This window comes from Salvelinus namaycush, chromosome 5, assembly GCF_016432855.1.
Source record: "Salvelinus namaycush isolate Seneca chromosome 5, SaNama_1.0, whole genome shotgun sequence".
In the NCBI taxonomy this organism is placed as follows: domain Eukaryota; kingdom Metazoa; phylum Chordata; class Actinopteri; order Salmoniformes; family Salmonidae; genus Salvelinus; species Salvelinus namaycush.
The window spans coordinates 24,127,590-24,144,674 of record NC_052311.1 but is presented as its reverse complement, the minus strand read 5'-3'; the positions used below and the strand labels follow the sequence as shown (position 1 = coordinate 24,144,674).

Here is a 17,085-nt window from a genome sequence, read left to right as displayed (position 1 = left end):
ATTATTAGGCTGTTGTGATTTATTGTATTACTATTACTGGATGCAAAGGATCTCAAGGACAGCCGCTCCCAAATATCTTTGTACACATTCACAAACTACCATTCAAGTGACATATTGACAAGCAAAGCATTATTGTGAAAAATGACCTACACTATTCAGAATCACAACTCTCAAGAAATACATAGGCAAAATGTTTATACCGTCCATCATGAGCTTTTAGCATTGAATGTGTGTGTGTGCCCGCGCGCGCATATGTGTGAGTGCGTGCGGTGTGAAGTGTTCGTGCGCGCACGTATGAATTTGTATGGCACCATAAATTAGGTCCTCTGATCATGTTGACGAAGTGTATAACTCCCCACAAACATAATGAAGCCTATTCAGTCCAATGCCACAACAAATAAACAGTGAACCTAATATCAACCACAGCCTACGACAGGATCAATGCTTTCAAATGAGAGGTCAGCTTTATGCCTTTATGAGCCAATTCAAAAGTAGGGCAACATGCAAATAACCCGATTAATCTGGTAGGGCAATACTACACACATTGTGTCCACGCGCACAGCCCAGCAAAATTGTGGGTAAACACGCCGAAAGATTTTGCCGCGAATTCAAAAAATTACGTAATGGATGACCTACGCCAATGAGAAGCCAGATCTGCGATTGACGCGTAAATGATTTTTTCCTTATAAGGACTAGTCTCCGCCCATGTCAAATCCATGCTAGTCGTCATCACCCCCACCCCCCCATCACCCCCTCCCCTGAGAGCACTAGAGCCTCCGAACCCGAGAGAAGGTGCGCTCCGCTGGGACAGAGGAAGGATAAAGAGACTGGGAGGGAGGGAATGAGATTTCTTGGTACCCAATCCCCCTTTTCCCCTGGGAGAGCAAATCTTCCATGGTCCGTCCCTCCCTCTTGTTTGGTAATCATTTCATTTTACTCCTTTTTGAAGCACTCGCTTGTTTTATCCCACTTTTCATTTCACAATCCGGTGCGCGTTTGTTCGCCTTCTGATCAACTTCGGCATCTCCCCTCTCTTTCCTCACGACGAAAAGGTCTCCTAGATCCCGGTTGATTCTTTTCTTCTTTTCCTTTGAGATGCTTAACTGTTCTATCATTCGCCCTCTCTCCACCCTCTTTTAACTTCAGACCGTTAAGCTTGAGCGAACTGAACTGAGGTTGGAATTTAAAATAAAGCGGAAAACCCAAAGGGATACGGCGCTCGTCTTTGGATAAGGACCGCTATCGCTTTCCCCCTTGTTGCACTTTGGGGAAGATTCTTCCCGTTTCAGTTGCTCGTCGTTAATCCAGGTGGCCTTGCTTTGAGTGAACTGGAGGATTATTTAGCGTGATTTGGTGAAGAGAGAGAGATCCCAGAAGGTTACTTTCATGTTCTCCATCCAGGACAGCCTCCCGCGGGGAGCCTTGACCATGAAAGAGGAACCGCTCACGAGTGGCATGACACCGGTCCGCTCTTGGATGCAGAGCGCGGGGATATTGGACGCGAACACAGCAGCACAAAGGTAAACATAAACTAGACATGCACATATGATAATCGCTGGACATGATGCTGACAGTTCGGTGCAGTTTGCCGGACAACGTACGAGTGTAGCCTATGCGTTCCCAAGTGTAAACCATCGGTAAAGACCCAAATATTATGCATTTAAAGTAGCCTACTGTATCCTGCACCTATTCGCAAAATAGCTCTTTAGACTTGGTGCCCCAATACTTGTTAAACATGTACCATGTGTAAATAGCCTATAGCATCTCTAAGAGTGTAGAATGGAATGGAGGACATTGCTCAAGATGCGCTTTCACAATGAGACCTTGCATCATTTTGTACAATAGACCATGATCCTTTAGTCAACACCTAGATGAATAGATATCTGTAACGGTAATCTATACCTCCCCTCGTGTGACAAATGGGCTAACTATTTGCTCCGCGTTCAATTTCAGGCACCCAGGCACTGGTTGACAGTTAGGTGGCGCATATCAGCTATATGGCTGAGTGAGCTCCAACAAATTTGCTGGTACTGAAAACTCTTGACTCTGATTAGCAAATAACTCAAACTTTACAATGTCCATGTGCCATCTAATAGAACGTCATCATACTGTATATCCCGCGCATGCGTGGAATAATGTAAAACACAATTTTCACTTATACTAAGTGTTGGCTAAACAATAAGAGCACCTCGAAGAGTTTGCAGCTGTCCCACATGCAGAAGTTGGTTTGTGAAAGAAAGGCTTACAGAAAGAATCGCCAACATCATAGGCTGCAAGGTTTTGTGATGATAACGTGGATGTCCATGTAGGCTATTAATAACTTAGAATGTAATTATCAGATGTATATCTGATCTATGCGTAAAGTTGCATGCATTAAAATATTAGACAAATTGTTGAACCACATTAATTCGTATAAGCAACGTAATCAAACCAGCTTGTTTGATCTCATTTTAAAGTATAGGCTACCCGGACACATTCAATTGAATATGACTAATTTAGGCTATAAGATGAACAGCATCTGTGTATCCTGCAGTTGTGGCCCTGTTGATCTCTTATGGACGTACGTGCGCTTTTGTAAGTTATGGACGTGAATGAAGATTGATAATATGTTAACAGGTCCACTGTAGGCCTAGCACACAATAAGAATTGTTTTAATTTTGTATTAATTAAGCTAGGCCTATCTACAAGTGTTCTTTTAAGGTGATCAAAAGTAGAATTCAATTAAATGCACAGTTTTAAGATCTTAATAAATACAATTATTATTTATGATTATTTTCTAATTTAAATTATTTCATAATTAAACTTGAATTTATTAAATCTTGAATTATTGAACAGTATTTGGTGTAAAAACACAAAAAGCATGGTGTGTATAATATTAATAATACGTATTAAGCTATATATCACCTAGAAATATTGATGATGTGAGTGTTGGCGAGAAATTGATTGGCTTCACTCAGTGTTAAAATAAATTACTTCAACTGACCTGAAATAATGTAGAGCAGGTAAATGCATACACTTTCTTCTTTAAATCGGATAATAATTCTATATAGGCATACTGACAAATTACTTTTCGCTTTTAACGTTTGTGTGAAAATCTTTTACCATTACCATCCAAAGTTGTCATCATGGAAAAAATTGTCACGACTAGCATGCCCTGGCCCCTGCATTAATACATACAGCAAAGGCTATAACATATTATGAGACCTGTGTTTATGATGTCTATTGATAATACAATTTTATACACTAATAAAATGTAACAAAACTGTAGCTAGCCCCTCAGTTGAGGTTAATGTTTGGGTGTCGATTGTTGGCATCGGAAATATGTTATGATGCCCGGCGTGCACATTGCCGACAGTTGTCATATCTGGTTGCCTGAACTATAAAAAAACACAAAAAGGGTAACAAGAGCAAGCATATCCTACTGTAGCCTACGTTTACCATCTTACATGCTCAAAATGCTATTCGTTTCTTATTGCATTTTGAGCAGGCAAGATGAAACTACCAAATAGGCTCAGAGTTAGAGTATCGTTTATGTGACCCCCAGTCCATCAGGATGCCGGGAGTGGTGGTGTGGTGTCATGTTAGACAACATCAGCACGTTTCAAATGAAACAAGAGGTCAAGAGATTAAGCATTTCATGAACTAGGATGAAGACGTTTTTCCTGTGTTAGTTGTCATTCTGTCGCACACACACATCCACCCGGGAGTTCAAGTCGGATAAGCGGGTCAATTGACACGTCCGGTGCTCACGGGTAAGCGCGTCGACACCATGTAGTTTAAGCTGGTTTTCTTACGGTGTCAATACATTTGTGAGTCCACAAACTGTCTTTCATGCGTTCACAATTTCCCTTTATTTATTTTGAGGGAAAAATAGACCTGTCTGTTGGATATCCATCCACATAGCATGTCAGTTTTAATAGTTGGTGTGCTCTGAATACTGCTTCCCATTATGCTTAATGGAACTGAAATGCATTAAACTCATGTGTCACACATTTATCATGTAACACAAAGAGAATTCATACTTGAATATTACTGTCAGGTGATCAACAGTATAAAGACTATTGATCAGTACTGGTTGACAGTTGCAGTAATTTGCCAAGTGTAGCTACATTTCAATTTGCATGAACTGTTATTGGCTATATGGTGATAACTTATTTGATAGTGTTAAAGTGCATCACTTTATATTATAGAAAATATGGAAAATGTCAAACGCACACTTATCTAGATTAAGATATTGCAAAAATAAGACAGGTGGCTTTTAGTAGTGGCAGTACATTCATGTGTTATTACACTGGATATGACATTGTTGGCAGAAACTATTTGAATTGTGTTCAAAAATCATTATCTGAGACCATTTGCTCTAAGATTTTATCATATTTTGTATTTTCTTTTTAAAGCAATTAGTCAGATATTTCTCCTTCCCAGTGCGTAACAAGATTATGCATAGATCACCAGACAACATGTTATTTTATGTGTAATGACATGAACATTTTCATTTAAACTAGGCTACGTCTCTTGGTTTGGATGATTGTGGTTTACTGCTTCCCATTGCAATGCAATGTGTCTGTGTCATTTTGCCATGTAAATTGTTGAGTAAATATTTAACTCTCATGGACAAGTAATCTGAAGTCTAGCCGTCAACACATCTATAGATGAAACTCCGCCCATTTGAGGTCTGACACGTTGAGAGTTACCCCTACCCAAGTATACCATGCCACAAAAAGTTTGATAAAACAACACATTCACCAAAACTCATTTGAGGGGCAATGCCCAAACAGTGAGATTCTGTATGTCAAGTTACATTGCAGTAAGTAGTTGCACTTGTGCGTGTAGGTCAAGTAGATTTTTAGGGGGTAAGGGAAAAGTACTCTGGAGAGCCTCTGGCCTTCTCTGGGTTCTGGAACTGTACTGTACATTCTAGATTTGCTTGTGACACAGTGTTGAAAAAACGGAACTGGAGACTAATAGTTTTGTTTAGCGCTCGGGTGTGGTCGTGGATAGATCTGATATGGATAGTAAAGTGGCATTGCAGATTGAATGCGTAAATGGGTCACTTTTGGAGACACTCCCCTAGCCTATGCCCACCACAACTGCCTCTCCTGATCTATCTCCCAAAACAGCCATTCCACTGAAGCGGGGAGAAGAGGGGTGTGTGTGTGTGTGTGACTAAGTGGACTGCACAACTGGGGAACAGATTTCACTTGACCCTCCCCAGTTGCCACTGTAAAATCGAGCAAAGTGAATTATGTTGACCCTGTCTTTGTCTGCTAAGAGGAGGGGGGAACTTAATAAAGTGCAGGTTCCCAAGCTTAGCAGAAGACTGAGTGTTTAGTGTTCAGTGTGAGTGACCGGGGAGACTGATAGCTCAGGATTCTATATCCAGAGCTCAATCCGTCACTGCCTCAATCATTACCAGTCACCGGACTCAGAATATGGAGACAATACTGCCCATTGGCCCCAGGCATATGGGAAGGAGAAGCACATTTGTACAGACAGACATATTTGTCCTGGGTGGCAGTCATTCATATACTTGACATCACCACATGTCATCTTGGGAGAGATTTTGGTCCAAGGTTCACTGTAAGCGATCATCATTCACAATCACTCAGGTCAATGAACATGTCAGACCTGTTATTTCTTATTTTTAGAGAGCAAAATAGAGTTATTGTGAAATGGGCATTTCTCCCCTCTTCCCCGTATTAAATTCAACTAAATGTTACTGAGCCTTGTGGAGAAGTGTCAGATAGTTAAAACAAGACACCCACAGTGCATTCACCCTGTTGCAGCGTGTTCCTGTGAATTCTCTCTAACACGTTGCACGGCGGTGACACCACGGCGACTCGCTTAAATATATCTAGACACCCGACTTAGCCTTCTCTTCGTCTCACACTGCTAAATCTCTGCCACCAGTTCATTGGATCCCGCAACAGAAACAAGTGTTTCTTGCCAGCTGCCCCTAAACGTGCAAACAATTAGTTGGCTTCTGCAAAGCCACCTTCTTTATGACCCCCATTAGAAGTGTGCCAGTGACCAGCTAATGGTTTCAGCTGTGGCCCACTCATGAAGTTTGCAGAGGTATGTGTGTTGTGAGGACCAGGGTGCTGCTTTGATTCGCAGTCTAGGGGCAGGTGCGCCACGGCTAAACCTGTAGCAAACATTGGACAGGGAGAAAGTCTAGTAAAAAATACTATTGCGGTCTGAGAAAATAGCTGACACCATACAGTGAAAAACTCAAGGTGAAGATCTACTATGTGTTTCTGCAGATGAGAGTTCACAGCTTTTTATCGAGTTTTTGGTGTGTGCTGTAAAGTAACATATGACTGAGGTCTTGATAGAGTAAAAGTTGTTGTCCAATGATGGACTGGGCAATATTTTTACATTTTACATTTTAGTCATTTAGCAGACGCTCTTATCCAGAGTGACTTACAGGAGCAATTACGGTTAAGTGCCTTGCTCAAGGGCACATCGGCAGATTTTTTTCACCTAGTTAATGTTAGGTAAGTGTTTCCCCACATGTCTTGATTTGGATTTAGGTTTGAACTAAACACAATGTCTGTATCCATCATCAGTGTTACACTGGTTCAGGTTGAGAAAACAGACTAACTGTTGATGTTTGATTTTCATTTATGAACACTAATTGTGTGTGTCATTTTTAATTTACAGTCAGCTCAGAGAAACATTACCCCATTGGCTAAAAGCGGTGTAGTTGTCTTACTGCAATTACCAAACAATTAGACGGATGTGTTTTGACTGGGTGATACTATTTTTACAGTTCGGGAAAACGGGAGCAGTGTTTCTGACATTTTGCACAACATGTGTGAGTGTACCAATTAGTACATTTTAACATTTTAGTCATTTAGCAGACATTCTTATCCAGAGCGACTTACTGTAAGTGGACACATTTTCATTGGCCATGGGGATCATCCCCATAACCCTGCCGTTGCAAGTGCCACGCTCTACCGACTGGGCAACACGGGATCATGTATTGTAAGTGTAAAAAACAGTTGTGCCGTGGATCTACACACAGCTCTGTGTGGGTGTTTACATGAGCTGCAGACTTGTCTGGATGGTTTTGTAAGCCAGTGACGTTTCAAATCCACTTTACAGTATTTCATGTTCTTTGAAGAGATACTACTTTGTTTAGTATAGTCGTTTCTACTTTTCTGATGCAGTAAGTCTCTAGTGATTTCAAATACCACTCGGGAGGTTAGATGTGTAGGAAGAGTGGAAGGGAAGAGTGGCGTTTGCATCGCTGAGGTGCAAAAACAATGTGTAAACTGGGATTTTTTAATCCCTTTTTCCTTGAGAAAGGATGTATTCTTCTTCTACATATAGCGACATCTCTTTTCTGATGACTGACACTTTCAATTGTGAGATTGTGAGATTGTGAGATTGGGTTGCTCAGTGGTTTATAACCCTGACTGGCCAAATCCTGCACTAGCTTTTGAATTCTAAACAGCATAGTGAGATTGCTCAGACATATGTTCTACTATGATCAGCCCATTGCTAGGGATGGGATAGTTTGTTGGGACTAGACTACTGCTCTCACTTCTCAAAGTTTGGCCTGCCAGAAACCTTTAAACCATGTTTAGCAAATCTTCTGTAAAAAAATGTAAACAATTTTGTCTGCAAAAACAAAGTTGATTTGGTCCGTCAAGTGAGTATATGATTTGTTTTCCATGATGGTGCATTTGTTTTTGTTTGGATTTCCCAAGGCAAAGCATTGTGGCTGTGTAACAACCCTGCAATGTGTGGGTAATGTTAAATGGTTGGTACTATATTGTGAGAGGGGAGAGAAGAAGAGAGGAGATGTCTAAGTGGGTATGGTGATAGGTTTCATCAGATGACAGAACTCCAGACTGAAAGCATCTGAGACTGTCCATTCTGCCTACTGAGGGTACACGCACGCACGCACGCACGCACGCACGCACGCACGCACGCACGCACGCACGCACGCACGCACGCACACACACACACACACACACACACACACACACACACACACACACACACACACACACACACACACACACACAGACAGACAGACAGACACAGGCGAGGGCTGTCCTCCTGCTGTGTTCTAGGCTTCCTCTCATTAGCTCATATTACACGGCTAATGAGAGCTAACCAAACAAGAGCTAGGGAGGGAGCGGTGCTACATCCCTGACTGGGCAAATGTATGCCAGAGTAATTGTGTATCGGCTGCATAAATTACACTCTTCCTTATACACACACACACACACACACACACACACACACACACACACACACACACACACACACACACACACACACACACACACACACACACCAGCATGTGCATATATTCATGTGACCCCCCCCCCCCCCAACATTTGCTGATGCAATTAGTGTAAGTCTGAAACATCTAGATAGGTCAATGTTCCTTGCATTGCTTTTCCATGCTGTTCTATTCTGATATCTTCCCCCATTTTACTATCTCCTTTGGTTTAGTCCTTGGCTTTATACTCAACATCTTCTCTGTGTTAGTCCTCCTATAGCTTTGTCACCTACTGTCCACTCCAGGGACAAACCAAGTAGCAACCCAGAGAGGGGTGGCCGTATAACCACCACAGAGGTTGTGAGATTTACAGTTCCACTATTTATTAGATTAACACAGTGGCAGTAGGCCAGAGAGAGGAGATTTTTAATACTCTACGTGCATCCCATTTGTATAAACAAGGCGATGGTATATGGCTCATTAGGCCGTCCTGTAGGAAGCAGCCGGCCGCGCTGGTTAAAGACTCCGCCGCTCGGTCGGTCACACCCCATCACCCAGCTGATTAATGCTGGAGGGGTGCAGGGCCGTGTCCATGGTGCCCACTCTGGTGGCACAGGGGACGCTCTCTACCCAGGGGAGGGTGAGGGCGGTGGGGAGGGAAACCACTGATCGCTCCCTTAAAGCCAAAATCTGGAAGATTTACCAGATGCTCATGGGTACTATTACACAGAACAATATATTTGTATGCACGTACATGCACACACACACATGCAACTGCATACGTTTATTCGCAAACACGCACGGACACACACATTACAGTCAACAGTGTCCAGTATATTTACAGGGCCCTTTTCCTGCATGTTCATTAGTTGATCATCTCAGAGCAGGATTCTCAGTGTTTAATATCTATTTCCCGGAAGTGTGCAGGCCCTCTAGCTGTGAATACTTCAGCCCTGGGTTACATTTTTCATTTATCATAATTAGAATTTGCTGCATTGCATTAAGCCAATACTGCCGAAGCCTGCATGCTTTGACTAATACTGCATGGCAGAAAGCCGGACCTTTAAAAATAATAATTTCTGGAAGATGTAAAATTATTCTCAGAATTTTGTACTGAATTTTTTATTGATAACCATTAATTTATAGTCGTTAAAACCACTAGTCAAAATCTTGTTGAATGCGCTAGTGCAGGGATCATCAACTAGATTCAACCGCGGGACGATTTTTTCTTGGGGGGCCTGAACGTAATTACAAATAATTTGAAGACTGCAAATTAACCGTAAGAAACCCAAACAGATATCATATTTGATTGAAACATAATCATTTGTGTTTTTATTATGCGTGAGAATACTTGGGAACAGATTTCCAAAATGAAAATCACTTGGAGCTGGTTTCCTGGTGTTTTTACAGTAGTTTATGTCCAACAATGACAATTCTACAACACCAAAAAATATTGTTTAATTTGATTTTTGCTCAGAAAACTTGGGGGGCCAAATAAAACCATCAGTGGGCCAAATTCGGCCCGTGGGCCGCCAGTTGGGGAACCCTTCTCTAGTGACTTTATATCAAATGTACCAGCCCATGTTATAAAACGACTAATTCAGTAAACGTACTGTCCTGTTTGGAGCATTAATATCAGCCACAGAATGTACATAGGCTTTAGGTGTCAGATGATTGTGTTGAGAGTGGACAACCTGACAGTTATGGCATCACGCGTGATCTTCCCCTTCAGCGTTTACAGTGGGAAAGTGTCAAAGCACATGTAGAGTGGAGCTCCGTCAGAAGAGCTGTTAGCTGTATTTGTTGTCGGTCTGTCTGTTGGCCTCTGATTTAAACCCAGCCTCCGTAGTAGAAACCTGTGTGCCATCAATACTCTTTTTATTATATTGAGTGCCACTGCCGTGCACTACAGGCCGCCGCGGCCAAGCATAAATGGATGCGGCTGTAATTAGCATAATTGAAATAATAACGCTAACAAGCTTTCTGTGTCGATGGAGTGCGGAGAGATCTGAATGTGCTGAGACTGGCTCTGGCACAACCGCTGTGGCTGGAGTTCTCAACGTATCCCCAATGTTCTGGCGTAGCTTCGGAACTGGGGTAATGGTGTCGAAGGGGGGTTTATACATGTAGTTGGAGGTGGGAACTGATATTGTGGGAAGTGATATGGCTCAAGTCTTGTTTTCATTGTTATAGGTAGGTAAGTATACTGTTGTGGTTGTTTATATTAAGATTACTATGTAGGCCATGGCAGTAGTACAGTCAGTAGTACGGTCACCAAATGTTTGTGTCAGATAATTCAGTAAAAAAAATCATGGGATTTCTCCCTTTTTTGTTAAATTTTTAGGCTTGGGAAACACAAAAAATATACTTTTTTTAGGTTTTGTAAGGAGGGTATGCTAGAGAGGAAAAGGGGCCCATCGGTCACACAGTTAATATTTAGTAGCACAGAAACCATGATTTCTGATTGGCCCTAGCTAGCCTCGCTCTCTCGCTCTCTCTCTCTCTTGCTTTCTCTCTCTCTCTTTATCTCACACCCCCCCCCCCAATGTAAAACTCCATCCTCCCTTGTGCACCCTTCTGTCTTTGCGTTTTCAGAACTCAGAGTCCAGGAATTAGCTTTCAACAAACTGGGTTACAAATGAGGCATTAAGCATTGGTAATAGGGGTGCAGAAAGGTCACGCCTGTATTAATCTAGCATCTGGGGAATATATCCATGAGCGCAGAGAGAAAGCAACCAGGCAACTTTCCAAAAACAATCTCTCCGCCCCCCAAGACAAATGCAGCACATGAATAAATATTTTTACATAACTGCTTTGTGTTTGGAATCTCTTATTGAGCATGGTTATTTGTTGAGTTAGTGTAGATAAATGAGATATCAGCCACCGAGGTGAACAGAGATTGGTACCAAAGCATTATAATATTTCAATGTTTCATTGATTTAACAATAGAGCTCCTATAGCCGCCTGCAAGCGTTTGTTTATATGTTTGGATCTGTCCTTGCGTTTAAAAAGCAATTACGCTCATGTATCCTTGAACATTTTCCTGAATGAGGAATCGATTTTATGATCAAAAAATGGGTTTATTTTGAAGCTATGAGATGCGCAGAGATGCATGAGGTATCTTACTCAAAGAGTAGCTTTCCCTCCATGGCGTAGAGCATCTATGCACAGTCTTTTAGAGCACATGTGGAAATGCACAAGGTACCTGTAAAGTAAATCAGTCCATTTCACTGGGTTGACACACTGCAATCTTTCCTGTCATTTATTTTCTTCACATAAAGACATGATTCAGCACCATTTTTTTGGTACATATGTTAATGCTCGTTTCCGGTTTTGGTTTATTTTGTATGTTTCTGTCTGTGTAGTGTCAACACATTTTTGTTGTTGTGAGTGGATATCAATGTTTGTGTCTTTGGGCATCTCAAATGGCTCTATTCTGTCACTACAATCTGCCATTATTAGTGACAGGTCAAGAAGCATTGTGTGTGGCAACATCACCATTTCAGCTTCTTCTAGATATCATTTCCCTCTCTCTCCAAAACCAATGGAATTAAATTCAGATTGTCATAAACCTTCAATTTAAATTCCTATCCAAAGCTGTGAAACCTTTTCAATTCTAATTCATCATCTGTTCGACACCATGTCACCTTTGAATTGGCATTAACTTCAACATTTCACTTTTAATCTAAATGAACTCCAACCCTGGTTAGCAGTGTATGGGTTACATGTTAGCAGACATCCTCCCTCTCTAAAACAATCGTGGAAAGGGTTGAGTGTGTGTGTGTCTGCGTACGCCTAGTGTGTGGAGGTCTTTTACTTTTCAGGCCCAGGGGATGCAGGGCAAAGTGGAGTGAGTTTGACTGACAGGTCAGGGAAAACTGGAGTGGCGCGTTTGCCAAGTCGGATGGTGCCCCACAGCGCTTGGCACGAACAGAGGCAGACGCTGCCTTCTGGGGTCCCCGCTACCCAGCCAAAAATCACATTGTTGAGGTGGTCGAGGAGACAAATAACACAAAGGAACGCGTGGCACACACAGGGAACGTGAACATAGGGCCAAGTGCCTTTCATTTATCACGCTCTCTCTCTCATGACTCCACTGCTCTCTCCTTCATTTCCTCATTTGTGTTGTAGTATAATGAATTTTGTTTTGAGAGATGTTGGTTTTTTGGGGGTAGTTGGTATTGATGTAGTAGGTGTTGACCTGATGAAGATTGATTCTTGTCAGAACAATTCAAATGTTTTGAAGCACCTCAAAGTGTAGGTTTCTTTAAATGAAAGCGATGACTGTATAGTAATAATTATCAGGACTCTGGGCCCTATTCAATCACAACTACTCCAGGGTTTCTTCTTCGCAAGGCAGCATATTTGAATTATTGGAATACTACACGTGCAATTTTCTTTTTGTTTCACACAGTAAACAGGATTTGTTTTACCCACAGAAACAGCTTGTGATTGAATAGGGCCTGCTGTGTTTAGAATTGCTATGGTGGCCCTCGTCTCCACAGTACTAACCAAATGTCACCCTCCTCTCGCTCCCATTTTCTCTCCCCCTATCCCCCTCTCTGTCGTTCTACTATCTATAGCGGTGTAGGTCTGGCCCGGGCTCACTATGAAAAACAGCCCCCCTCGAACCTGCGCAAATCCAACTTCTTCCACTTTGTGTTGGCGCTGTACGACCGACAGGGCCAGCCCGTGGAGATCGAGAGGACCTCCTACATAGACTTTGTGGAGAAAGACAAAGTAAGACCAACACACACAAAGGGGAATGGGGAGGAGGGCGTGTGTGCCAGGTATAGCTGGCATTGGGGATAAAAGGGTGGCACTGGCGCTGGGATCAGCGCTATAGCACAGTGATGCTTTGAAACATGGAACGTGTAGCACACAAACTGTGGACACATTCATTTTTCTTCATGTCAAGTCAAGATCAATATTCTTTCCTTATATTGTTAATTGATTTATTATATACGCTGCAATGTAATGTAATGCATTTCTTTAGTGAATTAAATTTGTATGAATTCTATATCTTTGCATTATGATATTATTGAACAGAATTATATTATATTATATTATATATACACTCATTTGATTATATTGATTTCAATTTATTAGCATTTCATCAACTTAATTTTACAAAACAAATGTAAGATAATATACTTTATGTACAACATATATTGATTATGTCCACCTCATAAATAAAGATATTGTATGTTTTTATTTAACTGAGTTCCATATTGTAAGTATTTTTTGTAAGTCATTCAATACTAATTCAAACTATTTTGAGAAAGTACATTCATGAGAAAAGCTTTTGAGATTTCTTACAAAAACTACAACTTGGAAATAACTGAAACATGGAAAGATTGTAATCTAGACATCCAGAGAGCTGGTTGTGCATAGAAATCATTCAGATATAGAAGCACTTGCAGTTTCCAAAGAACCTGTTGGGGGGCAGTGATGAGCAGAAGGCAGAAAAGCTTGAATGAAAGCAGTTTTGATTCAGTTTTAAATCAGACATTAGAGGTACTATTTTTATTTAAGGAATTTTGATGATGAGGTTACATCTATTTTTTTTAATCTAATTTTATTTAAGCAATACAAGATAAAGAGAAAATATGATGATCCTCTTATTATTTGAAAACCCTTTGTATTCATTTTAAGCAGTCATTTGAAATGTCATTTCTTGTACATTCCTTTGTTGTCTACAGCCTCTTTTCTATGAGTGTATGGCTACCTATCTGTCTGTGTTCTATTGTATTGTTCAGCTGTACCTGTGCTCTCAGTGGTAATGGTAACCCACTTCTCTACCTGCCGCCTGGGCTGTTCTGTCGTGCTGCCGGGGGGTTGTTCTCAGTAAAAGGTTACAGAGAACAGCTCCGCCCACGGTCAGGAGGGACGGCGGCCAGCTGGCATGGTCGCTCCTCCCGTCCTCCCTGCCCATTCACCTCTGCCTTGACCTCCAGCCCGCCCCTGGGCCCCAGCCAAGACTCCACGGCACATTTGGCACCGCTCAGCGAAGGGGAAGGAGAGAAATACAGAGAGAAAGAGAGAGGGAGAGAGGGATACAGAGAGGAAGAGAGAGTGGGAGAGAGAGACAGAGGGGAGCGGATGTGGCCTCTCTCCTGGTGCCTGCCTGTTGAAGAGGTGACACAAGATCAGTGAGAGTGACTTGGCCCACCTGGAAGCAGAGGTCATCGGTGACCGTGGCGACCAAAGCTAACAGGCCACTGTCACCTAGGCAATGTCCCCTCTCTCTTACGGCATCTCTCTGTATCGTTGTGGTAACAGTGTTGTTTTTCCCTCAGCCACAGTGTTGTTTTAGTTCCTACGTAAGTTTGCCCTTTTGTCGTTGCTGTTTGATTTATTCCTGGCTGGACGATACAACAGTTAGGCAGCTGGTTTGTTGTGTGCGTGTCAGCAAGGGGAGTTGGAGGAAAGATTAAGATTCCATGTTGTATCTCACTATGGCCCTGCGGTGGGAATTTGGGCCTAGCCAAGTACTCTAAAATAGCAAGGGCTTAGCAACTTCAGAAGTATAACTCAATCAGAGAATGGTGTGGATTATCCTCAGGGTTCATGGGAATAATATTGTGTTTTTAAAGACATTAATCCCCAGAATTGTCTTCCTGATTATAAAAATCTAGTAGATATCACAAAGGTTCACATTAATTAATATGTTTTCAGTAGCATACTGTTATTAGAGTGACATATTATTGTGGACACACGGGCACTGTGATTTACCTTAACTAACAACCTTCTAATTGCAAATTCATTCGACCTAAAATGAAACCTCAAGGTAATAACAGTGTTATAACAGCAAATAACAATGCTGGTTGGTTCATTGGCCTCTTATGGGATTTAAGTTTCCTCTTCAGATGATCTCTACTTGTGGATGCAGTTTTAGTCTAGCAAGTCCCCGTGACATAGAAGTTGGGATCAAGATTAGGACTTGTGGCTCAACATCTGCTTGGATTAGGACTGGGATGTTGGTCTCGTTGGACATTTTCAGTGATAGAGTAGATTGAGGCAGATGAGCGTAGATTAGGAAGGCATAGTTCCTTTTTTCCAGTTTGTTAATTTTGTTTTGAGATATTGGATTACGTACAAAACAGCAGTGGGTTGCAGTGAGTTGCCTTTGGTTCGGGGTGTCACCTCAAAAGCTGAGAGACATTTTGATAATTTTCTGTGCTTGTCTTTGACTCTTTCAGGAGTACAATGGAGAGAAGACCAACAACGGCATCCATTACAGACTACAGCTTCTTTACAGTAACGGTAAAACCCTGATAATCCCTCCAAACATATTGCAGAGTTCTCTCTCTTCTCACTACTCTCTGTGGACAGATTAGTTTTATCACTTCCAGGAAAAACAACATTAAATAAAAAAGACAACACTATCATAAGTGATAATCCTTATCACATCTGGAATAGTATTTGACGACCACCAAATCCTAAAGTCTGTTTTGGTCATCGGGGGAAAGACTTGAAATTTTAACACTGATCTGTGCTCATTGAAAGCGCACTGTTTAGACCGGTTGGCATGGATTTTGTTTTGAGACCACATCGTGAGAGGAGACAGAAGACTCAACTAGTTGGTGTTCAGTACAATTCAACAGTAACCTAAATATGTAGTATATATTTTTAAAGCACACAGAAACGGTGAGAAAACACCGAAGCCTGACACAATTACAGGCAAGAAAGAGCAAAGCAACTAGCCATTTTCCATGATCCTTTTTGAATACCCCTGTCATGTTTATGTCATATTTACACTCTGTTGCATAGCTAATAAAAGACAAGCAATCATGGCTGATATTTAATTTGTTTGTGAATGAGAATTCCTTGTTGTCCTAGAGGAAAAAGGCAGCGGGAGCGAGAAGAGCTCGGCAGTTGCAACCGGGAACGCAATAAATAATAAAAAACTCAGGAGCACAGACTTTTGCTGAGGGGGGTTAGAAAATCTTGGTCTACATGACAAGCCCGACAGAAAACATAAAATACACTATGGGGACACAAATAATAACAGAATTCATTTAGAAGACATTATTCGAAATCAGTATTTTATGTTATTCTTTCTGTGCAAGAAGTGAATTAGTATTTTAGGCTGATGTTTATATTGTTGTTGCTCAAGACATTTCATTTGGCTAAACCACACGCCTACTTCTATGCAAATGATTTACAGAGTAAGATGACGTTAAAATGGTTATTCTGTCAATGGATCTTAACATTTCAATATACCATATTGGTGTCATGTATTATTACATTGTAATTGCAGGACATCTAATACATGTTTGTGTTGTGTTTTGCAGGCATCAGGACAGAACAAGATCTGTTTGTACGGTTGATAGACTCCATGACCAAAGTGGTGAGCATTCTCCTTACACTGCAAATCATACTGCAACCGACCACCTATTTTGTACATAATGTAACATGAGTCAACCTATCCATCCTGGGATTTGAACCCATGAACACAGACAACCTTCAGTCATTTTACCTGCTAAGCTAAAGTACTATCAATTTACTGTACCTCAGTGGCAAAGAACTAGTCTTGACCAGTCAGACTAGAAGACATAGGGGCAGCTGACACCAATGTAGCAACCTGGCTCCACCACACACTGTACTGTATACTCCTCCCCAGCCCACCCACCCTCCCTATCCCCAGCCCACCCACCCTCCCTATCCCCAGCCCACCCACCCTCCCTATCCCCAGCCCACTAGGCCCTCCCTATCCCCAGCCAACCCACCCACCCACCCTCCCTATCCCCAGCCCACAAGGCCCTCCCTATCCCCAGCCCACCCACCCTCCCTATTCCCAACCCACCAGATCTTCCCTATCCCCATCCCACCCACCCTCCCTA

At 41.9% G+C, this 17,085-nt stretch overlaps 1 protein-coding gene across 10 annotated transcripts in view; it reads left to right on the top strand.

Moving 5' to 3' along the window:
* The first annotated feature begins 1,386 nt into the window (after window positions 1-1,386).
* The window catches only part of LOC120047437 (transcription factor COE3-like), a 106,261-nt gene continuing 90,562 nt past the window's right edge, over window positions 1,387-17,085 (top strand). For all 10 annotated transcript variants that reach the window (XM_038992960.1, XM_038992965.1, XM_038992959.1 and 7 more), the window contains exons 1-4: window positions 1,387-1,520; window positions 12,823-12,979; window positions 15,442-15,505; window positions 16,537-16,592. In XM_038992960.1, coding sequence (XP_038848888.1) covers window positions 1,387-1,520; window positions 12,823-12,979; window positions 15,442-15,505; window positions 16,537-16,592 — 411 coding nt within the window. The remainder of the gene's footprint in view (window positions 1,521-12,822; window positions 12,980-15,441; window positions 15,506-16,536; window positions 16,593-17,085) is intronic.